General features: G+C 53.8%; 1 protein-coding gene across 1 annotated transcript in view; it reads left to right on the top strand.

Annotated features, from left to right (window-relative positions):
- The first annotated feature begins 369 nt into the window (after positions 1-369).
- GAD1 (glutamate decarboxylase 1) overlaps positions 370-12,862 on the top strand; it is a 32,153-nt gene continuing 19,660 nt past the window's right edge. Inside the window, exons 1-6 of the mRNA XM_027637108.1 lie at positions 370-634; positions 1,778-1,923; positions 3,628-3,690; positions 8,977-9,138; positions 9,847-10,089; positions 12,770-12,860. Coding sequence (XP_027492909.1) covers positions 1,854-1,923; positions 3,628-3,690; positions 8,977-9,138; positions 9,847-10,089; positions 12,770-12,860 — 629 coding nt within the window. The 5' untranslated portion in view covers positions 370-634; positions 1,778-1,853. The remainder of the gene's footprint in view (positions 635-1,777; positions 1,924-3,627; positions 3,691-8,976; positions 9,139-9,846; positions 10,090-12,769; positions 12,861-12,862) is intronic.

The raw sequence follows: 12,862 nt of genomic DNA, 5'->3' as shown, positions 1-12,862 counted from the left end.
CCCCGCCTGGCTCGTTCGTGGCCCGCACCGTGCGAGGGGGAGTGCCGGGGCCGCGGGGACTGTCGGGGCGGGAGTTCGGCCCCGTCGCCTCAGCGGTGCGACGGTGTGTGCGGTGCTCTGCCGCCTGTTAGCACCGCCGGCGACCTCGGGGCAAGCCAGTGCTGTCTAGAAAAAGCCTCTGGCTCCGTCCGCACGGGGGGCTCAGCGAGTGACTCGCGCGGCAGAACCCCCTGCCCGGGGTGCCGCCCCCGCCGCGGCTGGGCAGCCCCACCCGCCGCGGGAGTCAGCGCCGCCGCCCCGGGGAGAAGAGGACCAGCGGCAGCCGCCGGGGCTGGGGGGCTGCCCGCCCCCGCCCCAGCGGTCCCCAGCCCCCGTGCGGAGCGGCGCGGAGGGGGTGGCGGCAGCCCTGTGACTCATGCCTGCGTCGAAGCAGATCAACCGGCGATTCACGCTTTTAAAAAAGCAAATCCGAGCACTTCTGGAAAAAAAAAAGGTCATCTCGCATTAAATTCCGCGGCGCGATTGGTATTCCGACGTCGTTTCTGGCAGAGTTTATAAGCGGCGGGTCGCTCCCAGGCTAGAGTCGCCCTGCCTGCCTGGACTACGGCAGCAAGAGTGTCCGCTCGCCCCTTCGGTAAGTGTCCTCTAAACAGCATCCTATTTTTTCAAGCCTTTGGGAACCTCTTTCAGGATCTGGAGCATTTTTCCCTCCCTAAAATCCGTTTGGGTCGTTGTCGTACCTACAGAGGAATAACGGACATTTTGATACAGCTAGCCCCTGAGACATCGTGTTAACCTGTTACTTCACTTCCAGGCATTGTCTAGAAAATCTCTTCTGCTTTACGGCTTTTTTCTTTTTCGTCTTAAAGAAATTAGATACCTGTTTTCCATTGAAATCATTGATCCGCTGCGTTTACGCGCGGGTGTGAATGAATAGGTAGCCACCGACTTGAAAAAAGCCGCTAACAAAGAAAGCATTCGTTCGTTACCCCGACCTTCATTTTCTGTACAAGGGGAAGAAAATAAATCGCAGGTAGCCGTGGGGACAAAGAGACGAGCTGGGCACTGACCCGGCAATTTTCGATCAGCGACCCTGTATTGGTTATCGGAGCACCGTGTCCGGCAGGAAAGAGCTGAACATCTGGTAAGGAGTGAGGGCTGGTCCAGCACCTTCCTTTCCCCAGACAGACATGCCTCTCCTGCCATTTGCGCCGCTAAAGCGAGCACGGGCATGGGAGAGCGTTGGTTAGTGCTGGAGCACGTACTGGCCCCGATTTGCTGAAACGTGTGTGTGCAAATACACGTGTGTGGCGCCTGTCACTGGACCTGGGCAAAACGCACCTTTATGGTGGCAGGGGTTTGTCTGTCAGTCTTTCCTGAATGCTTAGCCTGGCGTGTGTTTGGTAACACAGAGAAGAGGGTTTCGGTTGGGATTGTAGGTCATTTGGTCTGATGCTTTCGAAGCCCGCTTTGCACGTTGGTCTCCACTTGACGCGAGCCATATAATTGCCCACCTCAGTGGCCACCGATATAATTGCCGTAGACTTCATGCTCTGCTACATCCGTCATTCAGGCGCGGGAGGTAGCGCCCTGGCATCCAGCGAAGGGACAATTTTGCTCTTCAGCCTGTCGAGGCGTTTTCCCGGTGCGGCCGGCCCCGGCTCGTCCTGCCGCCGCCCCGGGACCTGCGCAGCTGCCGCCCGCCGGCGTCTGGACGGGACTCCGGTGTGGTACTCCAGGAGACCAGACTGCTAAAACCGCCTTTTCTTCTTTCCAGCAAATTCCTTGCTGCCCACCTCTCAGAGGAATATCGAGGAAACCCGGGCTCCGAGGACTGGGGCTTTTCTGAAGGGATGGCTTCCTCCGCTCCCTCGTCCTCCAACGATGCTCCGAACCCCACCCCACCTAATTTACGACCTACAAGTAGGTTTTAATATTTTCCTCGTTTAAAGTGTTTTAGAGGCTTTCTCCACTTAGGCACAGAAAGACCAATTTCGAAACGAAATGTTATATCTGTGAAGCCCTGTTCCGCGCCATTAGGCAAGGTGCGGAAAGTGCTCTACACAAAGAAACCATCTTCCTACTGGGAATGGGAGAGGTTGTTCCGTGGCGAATAAAACGCTGTGAGTAAAAGCCCACCTTAGCGGCCAGCACTGTCTTTATCTTACAGCCACAGCCGCGTTTGAGAGATTTAGATAATAAACTGACCATCCAGATGGCCAAAAAATCGGTATGTTGTAAGAGGTGTGGAGCAAATGGGCGACGCTACACTAGTGCCTTAAAGTGCATGTCTCCCCCCTGCATTTTATAAATGCTAATGCTGCAGCTTCCTTTCAGCCTACGCTGAAGCCTGTAATCAAGCGAAATTTGGATGCTAATTGCAGCTTTTCAAAGCGTTGTATTCCTAATTGCTCTGATTTCGCCTTGAGTTATTGAGGTGTGAGTGGGAAGCAGAGGCTGCTGCAGGTGGATAGAGAATCAGTTTATAGCCCTGCCAGGCAATTCAGACCGTCGCCTACCGAAAAAAAAAAAATAAAAAAAAAGAGGCTCGATGCTATATAGCATCAGAGACAAAGAGCGGGCAACAGTAAGAAATGAAAGGTTGTCAGGGACAGCAGAGCAGGAAATAGCTTTTACCCTGAAAGAGCTGCGAGGCACAAGCATCGGAGTCATTATTGTCATTATTCTGAATCTGGAAAAACGGGGGAGGGGGCGAGAGGCAGCACTGGGTCTTGTTCCAGGCACGGGTGACAGGCACTGCTGCCTTCGACTGAGGTGTCACACGCAGAAATCGAAATAACTGGCAACACGGCTCAAAGCAAGAAAACCGCTGGCAGCAGCTCCCCACCCTGCCCGCCCGGGGCTCCCCGCCCCCGGGCACGGGCAGTGCCCCTGACGAGAGGGCTCCTCCGCCCGGACGGGAGCGCCGCGGCTCTTCCCCGCTCTCCCTCCCAGGGATCGGGCCGCTGCACTGCCCGCCCGGGTGAGCCGTCCTCGGCCCGGCCCCTCTGACACCTTCGCCCCTCACACCGCAACGCCCGGTCAGTGCCCCCCGCGCTGCCGGACCTGCGGCTGCCCCGGGCGAGGGCCAGAGGGTCTCGGCGGTGCCCCGGGCCTCGGCTGCTGTCCCCTCTACCCGAGCCCCGCCGCCCGCTTCCCTCGGGCTCAGCTGGGGCGTGTCTGGGCCGTGGCTCCCGGGGCTGGGAAGGAGCCTATCCCCTTCACCGGCGCTGTCCTAGTACGACCATCGGCGGCCCGTCAGTCCGTCCGGGGCTCAGTCATGCAAGTCCGATCATCTAGTCAAATACTATTTTTCACCCAATTAATTCCTGAACTCTTTTGTGACCCCATTTCACGCCACTTTATTTTAAGCTGCCACTTCCCTGGAGCCCCGCCAGTAAATGATGAGATGTTCGAGTCCCGAGTGCCTTTCCCTCTCCTCTGGGCGGGCCAGCATGTCACCTCGCTGATACCCGAGCCTCAGCTGCCCCGCGCCGGGCGCCACTGGGCTCGGGAATCAGCCGTTCCTCCCGGCTATGGGGCCGTGCGGGGAGTCCGGGGGGGGGGGCGGCGCGGCGGCCGGGCAGCCCCGCTGCCCCAGGGGATCAACTCTGCCCTCTCTTCCAGCTTATGACTCGTGGTGCGGCGTGGCTCACGGGTGCACCAGGAAGATCGGGCTGAAGATATGCGGTAAGTGCCCCCTTGCCTCCCCGTCCGACACCCCAACACACCCACGGCGGGGCCCGGGGGACCAGCACCGGGGGCAGCACCGGCTGAACGCCCCGAGACCGAGCGGCGCCTCGGGCGCCCCCTGCGGGCCGCACGGCGGCTGGGCTGGGCTCGGCTGGGCTGGGCTCGGCTGGGCTGGGCTGGGCTGGGCTGGGCTGGGCTGGGCTGAGCTGGGCTCGGCTGGGCTGGGCTCGGCTGGGCTGGGCTGGGCTCGGCTGGGCTCGGCTCGGCGGCCCCGGGACCGCCGCTGTGCCCTCCCTTGGGTTTGCGTTGGCCGGGATTTTGCCCGCAGGGGGAGGGACGGCTGCGGACCCGCTGCCCTTCCTGCCACACACGGGGAGGTGCGGGCCCCAGGCGCCCCGGGCGAGGGAAGAGCAGGGCCCGCCGGCGGAGGGGTTTTGGCCGCCTCTCACTGTCTGAAATTTTTCAACCTTATCTGACTAGAAAATACGGATCTCCGGGGGGAAAAGATTAACGAGAGCCTTATTAAAGAGCAATTCGTCAGCTTGCTGTGCTGGTAAGATAGCGCTGGCAGCCAGTCAGCGTGCAGGCACATGAAATGCAGAAGGGAAACAAATGCACAATCAGATCGCAACGTTATAGCAAGAGATTCATTTGCAGATAACAAGCTGTCTTCCTTCTCCAGATTTCTCAGTAGCGCCTTTGCTTTCGGAGACTAATAGTCAAATCTTCATTTTCTGATGAGAAGAATAATTCAGTTTAGTCCATATCCCTTATGCATAGAAATTATTTCCCATTCTCCCCCTCTACCTCTTTAGGGAAATTATTTCATGAGAGAAACGAACTTTTTTTCAAAGTAAAGGTATATTTAAATCTCTTTCCCTACTTGCTCGAGTCGAAGTTCATTTACTAAAGGTTTTGTTACCTGGAAGTTTGGACTGGACAAGGATTGGAGTGCGAATGCTTAGCCCTGTGTCTGTTAGAGATTTCATTGGTAGCCGCTGGCGACATTAACGAGTAGTCGCTTAGTTCTATAAATAGCTCCTGATCTGGGTTTAATGGACCGTTTCCCTACCAGTCCCTTCGGTGGCTGGAGCAATGGGCTTTTTCACCATCATTTTAATTTAGCCCGGCAAGCAGAACTGATAAAGTAATGCGCCGTTAGGCTTGCTCCATGTTGCTAGACTACCGGGGTTACAGAGGGACATCGCAGCTTCTCAGTGAGATCAAATACACTGAAAATGAAACATCCCACCATTTTGTATTTGAGGCAAAAGGGAGTGTAGTAAAGGCTTTGTGAAGGGAATTCAAAACAAGCAGTGCTGCTGTATTTCTGTCTCGGGTTTGGCGTTCAGTTTTCCTTTACTGGCTATTTTCTCTTTTACCCTAAAAATATACTCTGAATAGTGACGGTGGTTTGGAATAGTTGGATTCGATCACTACCACTGTTTTTGCTTGTATGAGCCCTTCCCTTTGAATCGAACACCTTCACAAAGACAGACAGGAAAGGTTGCCTTTGGTAAATATATAGAGTGAAGTATTAAGGTTGCCAAGAATCCTAATTAAACATGCTCAACGAATTGATGTTTGACTATTCGGACTATATCCTTGTCCTTACCTTTCACAAGACATCATTCCGGACCCTAAATACTGTGAAGTCTCAAAACTATAGTAAAACAGGCACCTCGGAATTGTTCTTTCTGCTTGTATCACACAGAAATCGATTAATTTTGAATGCAAACTTTAAATGAGGGTTGACCTCCGAGAAAAGGCAGGTCTTGAACAATGAGTTGGTTCTTCCACCTGGGTTGTATATTACGTGTTTGACATTTCCAGTAATTACGTATCCAAGACGTATGTAATTTCTTCTTAAATAACTGACAGATTTAAGGATTAGCTTTTTTCCTCTCCGGTTGAAAGCCAGGACCTGAAAAGAGCCCGGGCGCTGCCACACCCACACGCTCTTCGTCTCTGCACATATACACTTAAAAAAAACCCAACACAACAACAAAAAAAAAAAAAAAAAAAAAAAAAAAAACCAAAACAAACCAACCAAACTCAAAGCTATTTTAAAGCGGGTTAATGAACTGTCACGGTGGGCAAAGTATGGGCAGATTTCCCCCAGTGTCTGGATCACTCCCACCTCGGCAATTATTATTGCTAGGACCGATCCTGCTAACATTTGCTTGGCAGCAGTGGAAATACTGACGTAGTAAGATTGCTCAGGTGCGTCTTCAGCTGTTTGGCCACAGCCAGCTGATGATTCCAAGCCCAGCGAGCAACGCGGTAGAGCGGGCTTTCAAAAGCAGCCGTGTATGTTATAAACTCGTCTCGTCTCGTCTCCGGCGTCCGTGGGATTTATGCCTCCAAGTCACGAAGGTGCTGCTGAACACCCTGGCCGCAGGGGGGGACCCGGACTTCTTGCAGCCGCCAAGGACGTGCATTCCCCGACGGCTGCGGTGTGCGCCGGGACCCGGCAGGTTTGTCCCCGACTCGGAAGCTGAGGGTCCCCGTAGAGCTGTGAGGCCGAGAGGGGTTCACACGCCTGCCTTGTACGAGGCCTAATGTGAAATAACGCTGAATTTATGGTCACGTTGCGCACCGAGGGACTCCCTCGCCAGTCTGGTCTCATTCGGCTTTTGAAAACTCGGTCTCAAAGCGCATCGATGAAAACGCACCTGCGGGACAGACTCACTGCTGGGAAAGGCTGCAGTCTGCGCTGCGGTAGGAGAAGCAGCGTGGACGCTATTTCGTAGGCTGCTACTTACTGGAACTCTCCTACAGTGGCCTCACTTTTCACGCAGGATACTGATGGAAGGTTTGGCTACAGTCATGCGCTGCTCCTCGGGCGCGGAAGGAGCCCTCCAGGGACGGCCGCCGCGCTTCTCTGCAACCCGGGATGTGGGTCGGCGCTGGAGAATGTCCCCCATCCTCTCAGAGAGAAGCTCGAGAAACGAAAGAGTCCGACGGCCCCAAAGCGGGGGCTGCCGCAGCCCCGCAGGCTCCCCCTTGTACCGACTCTCCAGCCCGTGTGATACTGCTGTGGCCGAGGGACCTGGGCGAGCGGCACGTTACTTACAGCCGGACGGGTTGATGTCGGGCGGCAGCGAGTTCCTCCTTTCAGGCTTTTTTTTCCTTCCAGTCACCGCCCTCGAGCCGCCCCAGCGCAGCCCTGCGGGCCCCACGCGGCGCACACTGACGGGCCCCGTGCACTTCGAGCCCCAGCTGGTCCCCGCCGGCCCCGGGACACGGCAACGGGGCCGAGGAGCTCCGCGGGGAAGAACAGCACGGAGTCCCTGGGGCAAGGGCCGAGCTCCGTGCCCCGCCGCCTAGTTGGGTCAGACCCTTCGGTGAAGCCACTGACTCGCTGGGCCCGATGCGAGCCGAACTGGAGGCAACTGCAGCCTTTCTCGGCTACTGAAGCGCTGCCTCCTCCTTTCCCACCGGAGCCTCCGAGGCACGCTCTCCTCTGCAGGCCGAGAAGAGCGCCAGTCCTGCACCGCTGCTCCTGCAGCCGTCTCTTCGCGCGGAGCTCTTCCCTCTGAGCCACCGGGCGCCTAGAAAAAAGAAGAGTGGAAAATTAAAGAAAAATGGTGAAAGAGGATCTCTCCGTAATTCAGTCTACACTGCACCTGCTTCGATATCAGCTGCTCCTCCTAAAGGGCAGGCGAACAGCAGTAGCTGTTGCGGGAGCTGGTGATCGCTGCAAGGACTGTTAAAAGCAGTAACAACAAAACAAAATATATACATAAGTACATATATATCCTGGACGGCTACTCTCAACTTGTGCACGAAGGGAGTTTCCTTTAAATAGTCTTTTTCGCATTCATAAAAGCATCACAAAAATAAACTTATTAGTAGAAGATCAGTATTAAACAGCAACACATAAGGTGTTCACTGAAAGTATGACCGTGACAAACTTGCCTGCAAGCAACCTTCCTGAAGACGCGTTTAGGCGCCCGGCTGATGCAGAAGGGGCTGCCAGCCGGGTACTCTGTTTTCGGTGCTCCTTAGGGACTGTCCGGCTGGCAGTAGGGTTCGAGGCACAGGTATCATTGCCGGGAGCTATTGGCCCAGCGACTCGCTGTCCCTCCCTTTTCTCTCACGGAGGTGCAGCCCTTATGCCTGTCCAAGCTACAGGGGGCCCGGGTGGGCCGGCTGTGGGCGCTCGATGGGACTCCGGAGAGCAGTGACACATGGCCGGAAAGCGGAGGGCGCTGGCGAGAAGTGGCGTCGGGGAACGTGGCTGAGCGAAGTCACAACACTGGTTTTCCTCCCTGCTAAGCCATACTCTCTGGTGGATATCTCCAGCCGCGACGAGCCTTGGTTTCGATTGTTACTTGTTTTGAAAGAAAATAAAGAATGAAGGAGACCGGCGCCACCATGGTGCTCCAATCATACAGACGCGCTTGCTGCAACCTGGGAGGTCAAAATTCAATGCCTTCTTTAATGACGAAAAGCTCGACAGTATGCGTGTTTTACCAGGCATCAGTGATTTAATGGATCAAATCCGGAAAATTAATTGCTCTCCCTGCCTTGTTAAAGTAGACGGGTCTCATTACTCGCCACAGACCCTGCGTGGCGCTCACACCCATAATTCTTGGGGTGAGTGGGTTTATTATTGCCGTCACACGTAACAACGGCAGTTGTGTTCGGTCCTGGGCGCCAGAGATGTGTCTCCAGTGAGAACGGAGCTCCTAAAACCCCCGGGGATGATTACTGTTAGTATCAAAGCATCTTTTCAGGTGGAAAATCCACATCAGTATGTACTGATAATAGGAAGGTGGGTACTACCGGTGTTCTTAGAGCTCTGGCACTCTCAGGATGGCTGCTCCAGAATGGCTGCTTGTTCTCATGCCTTTTGTGCGTGAGAGCACCACGAGGAGAACTGAAAACGGCCCTGATTTTAATCATACATCATTGCCCCTGTCTGCTAGGTCCATAAACTTCGCCTGCAGGCTGAAATAGCATTGACTCATCCTGAACTCTCTTCCAGTGGCTGATTACTGAAGTGGAATCTGTCTGATCGACTTAATAAGAATTTACCACTGCACTAAATGACGAAATTTTGTTTTTTGCATGGCTGCGTTTTTGCAGTTGATGGCATTTTGAACTCTCCCTCCTGGAGGCAAATAACCTCCATAAATACTCTTATTCCTGACCTCATTAGTCAGATCTAGAACTAACACCGCTTTTAACTGCTGTCTAGAGAGCTGCTTTAGATATTTCTAAACATGTTGGGAAGTGAGAAAACTCTGACCTGTGCACCTTGCAATAATAATGTAGGGTTCCTGCAAAGGACCAACAGCCTAGAAGACAAGAGCCGGATTGTCAGCTCCCTGAAAGAAAGGCATCAGTCCTCCAAGAGCATGCTGGCTTGTGAGAACAGCGAGAAGGAATCCAGGTTCCGGCGCACCGAGACAGACTTCTCCAATTTGTATGCCAGAGGTAAACACTTTACAGCTTCTCCTTGCTTCAGCTCAGGCACGTCCCTTAATAGTGTTGCCCTCGACTCCCTTGAAGTGCAGCCACACTCAGACCGTGCTTTTGCTTGGTTGTTTTTGAAGGAAGCTCTGTGTCTGTGTTCGTTGTGACTGTACTGACAGTGTGTACAAGTTTGCTGAAGTGCAGTTTTACGTACTTCGGGCTGATCCTCTGCAGCTCAGCTCCAGCAGTCCTTCCGGGCTTACTCCGGATCCAGCATCCGGGGAGAGAGTAATTTTATATTTTATGTCCTCCTTAATAAAATAGCAATGAAGTGGTGTGTGACTGCTGGTAAGGGGCCATTGACAAAAAGAGTAGGGAAGGGAAATTAATCCTTTTGCGGGACAGAGGTGGGGACGTTGCAGGGGAAGGGCAGGTGCGCATTTGGGGTGCTTTCAGACCAAGGAAAGTGAATGCCTCGCACTGCATAGCGTTAGCATTGCAGGGTGAACTTTTTGACAGAGGCGCCTTAGAGGTGCCTCTGCTGTTGCCGTGGGTGACTTCGCATCACCCTTCCCTGCCGGGCCAGAGGGACTGGGAGCCTGCCTCACTGCAGCCAGGCTGCGCTGGGGCCACAGCTTCCAGGTCCTTGAAGCACTTCAGACAGCCGAGGCTGGTTCATTTCCGCTTCTCTTTCCCGAAGCAAATGGTGACAGCTGCTTTGCCCCACAGATTTGTTGCCCTCCAAGAATGGTGAGGAGCAGACCATGCAGTTCCTTCTGGAGGTTGTGGACATCCTCCTCAACTACGTGAGAAAAACATTTGACAGATCCACCAAAGTGCTGGACTTCCACCACCCGCATCAGCTCCTGGAGGGCATGGAGGGCTTCAACCTGGAGCTTTCGGACAACCCTGAGTCCCTGGAGCAGATTCTGGTGGACTGCCGGGATACGCTGAAATATGGAGTGAGGACAGGTAGGTTTTTGCACATTACATAGTCTCTCCTGGGACTTTTCTCAGGCTCGCGGTGAAGTGAGAGGGATTGAGCTCATGGAGGTAAGCCCACATCCTCTCCACATCCGGGACCGTGCTTGCCCAGAGGCTTGGCTCCAGGGCTGTCTATGGGCACTGGAAATGTCTCTGCTCAGAAACTTTAGTTACTGATGCTCTATCTGGAGCAATGGGTAGACCTCCGTGCTGTTTTCAGAGCACAGAAACAAGTTTTTAAGACCTAATCTCTTTCACTTGATGAAATGCGAGCTGTCTGTATCTCTGGGGAGCAATATCATTAGGTAAATGAGAGCATAAATGACACTGAATTTGCAGTTTTTCTTCTTTATGTTCATCAGACGTTTAATGAAAAAGAGACTGAAATCCTAGGAATCATCAATAAAGGAACCCTGTGGATTTCAGCCCATTACCCAGGAGCCCTGCCTGTCCAGGTCCTTCTGAATCAGACAGAAATACCGGTTTATAATCACTTCTTTTACTGAGTGAGCTGTAGCCAGACTCCAGAGCAAAGTTAAGGCTCTTTCAGACTATCTGGCCTTTTACATCTGTATCCACGGAAATCTCTGCTGGCAACAAGCCCTGACTGCTGTACATACCCAAGCAGGTCAGGAACAGGAGTGATAACGGAGCGGGTGCCGTGTCTCCCCTCCCCAGTCTTGCTCAGATGTTTTGGGCCAGCTGCCCTCTTGAGCACCGCTCTGTTCAGCGGCCAGAGCGGGCGGTAGTTTCCCCCCGGAGCTGGAGTGGCGGGCGGCGGGACCTCGTACAGGGAGGCTATTGCCTGGCAGTCTCTGGCTGGGCTGCTGCGAGCCATGGCTTCGGAAGGGCGAGGCACAGCTTTCTGCGGGGGTTAGTTATGCAGCTGCGAAAACCCAACGCAGTGCATTCAAGGAACAAAATCTTGAAATTGATGTGACGTCCTATCTTTTTTTTCCTATTTACATGGTGGTTTGATTTACTCACAGGAGTCAGGAGCATACTTTGATTTTGTACCCTTAATCAAAGGGGAGCACATTTCGCTTTCAAACTTGTGGGTTGTTGAACAGGTGACAATCAGCTAAGCCAGAGTGGCTGCTCTCTGTGTGCTTGCACCTTTACTCCGCTGTCGATCGCCCCGGCATATCGAGCTACCTCCTCCCCTCACCCCAACCTCCCCTGGAGCTCTTGTGGGACCGGCAGGACCTGTCCCCTGGAGCTGAGAGGCAGGTATCGACCAGACATGAGCTCAGTTCAAAGCAGTACCTGGTGCAGCTTTAAAGAGCTGCTCGGACCGTACGACGCCCAGAACACACGCCCTGGCTTCCCAGGCTCCCGGGGCTCACATTCTCTCTCCAGGCGAAGCTCCCTTTAAAGCCACCGGTGCTGAATTTGCAGCACAGCCTTAGGAGACCGTGGGCTCTCTAACAGCTTTGGGAGGTCAGGGAAATGTCGCTTAAGATAATTTCTCAGTCCGTGATGGCAAGGGAGAGAAGAGCTGATTTGTAAAGCAAACAGCTATGCCATGGTGGTATTTCTGGGCTCTAGCCCTGAGCCGCTGGCTCCCCGGGGCGAGAGCTGCCCTGGCGCGGCGCACCCTCTTCGGGAATTGTCGCGATGTGGCAGCGCCGGCAGGCTCACGCCTCCGAAAGGTTCCTGCTGACATCGCTCGGAGCAGAATCGCATTTACTTCTTCATGTCAAAAGATGCTGATTTTCCCAGTGTTGAGCCGAATGCGACGTGACAGGTCCCTCCAGACGTCGAGCGCTGACCCCCCTCTAGGGGGCTGTCCCTCGTGTGCTATCTGCGTGTCCTTTCCCAGAGAGCAGGGAGAAGGTTTAAATGGTGACATCTCCCACCTCCCCTCAAAGCCCATTATCAGGTGTTAGAAATTTCTTCGTTTCATGCTAGGAAAGTAGGCACTCAGCATTATTGCTTATAAAAGTTGTTAAAACAACTCCGGCTGAAATACAGGAATATTATTTACTTCGGCTCTACAGCAAATCCTTTGTTTAAGGAAGTGAATCCTAGCTTTTAAACCAAGTGGGCAAGGGACCGAGCTGAGGAGGTCTTGGAGGACCCTCTCACACCGCTGCAGCGGGTCGTGCCACGCTGGGACATTCCCGCCGAGACCCCGCGAACGCCGCTCCCGTGGCCCTGCAGCTCAGGAAGCGACTGGCTCCTTCGCACCCCTCCCTCACTCCTGCAGTCCTCGATCTAGTGGCTGAGCCTTCCTCTCTTTCCTCGTTCGAATGCAAATGGACCCAGCACCTGCAAATTGTTTCCGCCGAGGGTCCCCCACAGAGTAACTTCGCCCAAGTTCATAGCACGACCGAGGTCGGGAGGGGGTTCTGGAGATAGACTAACCTTGTGCAGGTCCCGGAGGTGTTTTACAGGCTCAGTCTGCTCTGAGGTTTTTATCTTAAATTTAAACTCTAATGATTCCATCCAGGAGCTCCCTCCATAGCGGTTTTTCAAGTTCGTGATAAGACATCCGTGAATGTTGGCTAAGGGTCTCCCCATAAGCAAGACTTGCTTTGAAAACTTTGCTGCAAGTGTTATGACTGCAAAACCTGTCGTTTCTGTCAGAATAATTGGACGGTTTAAAACTGAAACCTGCGAAACACCCGTGGAGTCTGTTCTAAATTGCTCTCAATTCTCATTCCAGGTCATCCTCGCTTTTTCAATCAGTTGTCCACAGGACTGGACATTATTGGCTTGGCTGGGGAGTGGCTGACATCAACTGCTAATACAAACATGT

The sequence above is a fragment of the Corapipo altera genome, unplaced genomic scaffold, assembly GCF_003945725.1.
Source record: "Corapipo altera isolate COAL_440 unplaced genomic scaffold, ASM394572v1 45, whole genome shotgun sequence".
In the NCBI taxonomy this organism is placed as follows: domain Eukaryota; kingdom Metazoa; phylum Chordata; class Aves; order Passeriformes; family Pipridae; genus Corapipo; species Corapipo altera.
This window is presented reverse-complemented; position numbering and strand designations above follow the sequence as displayed.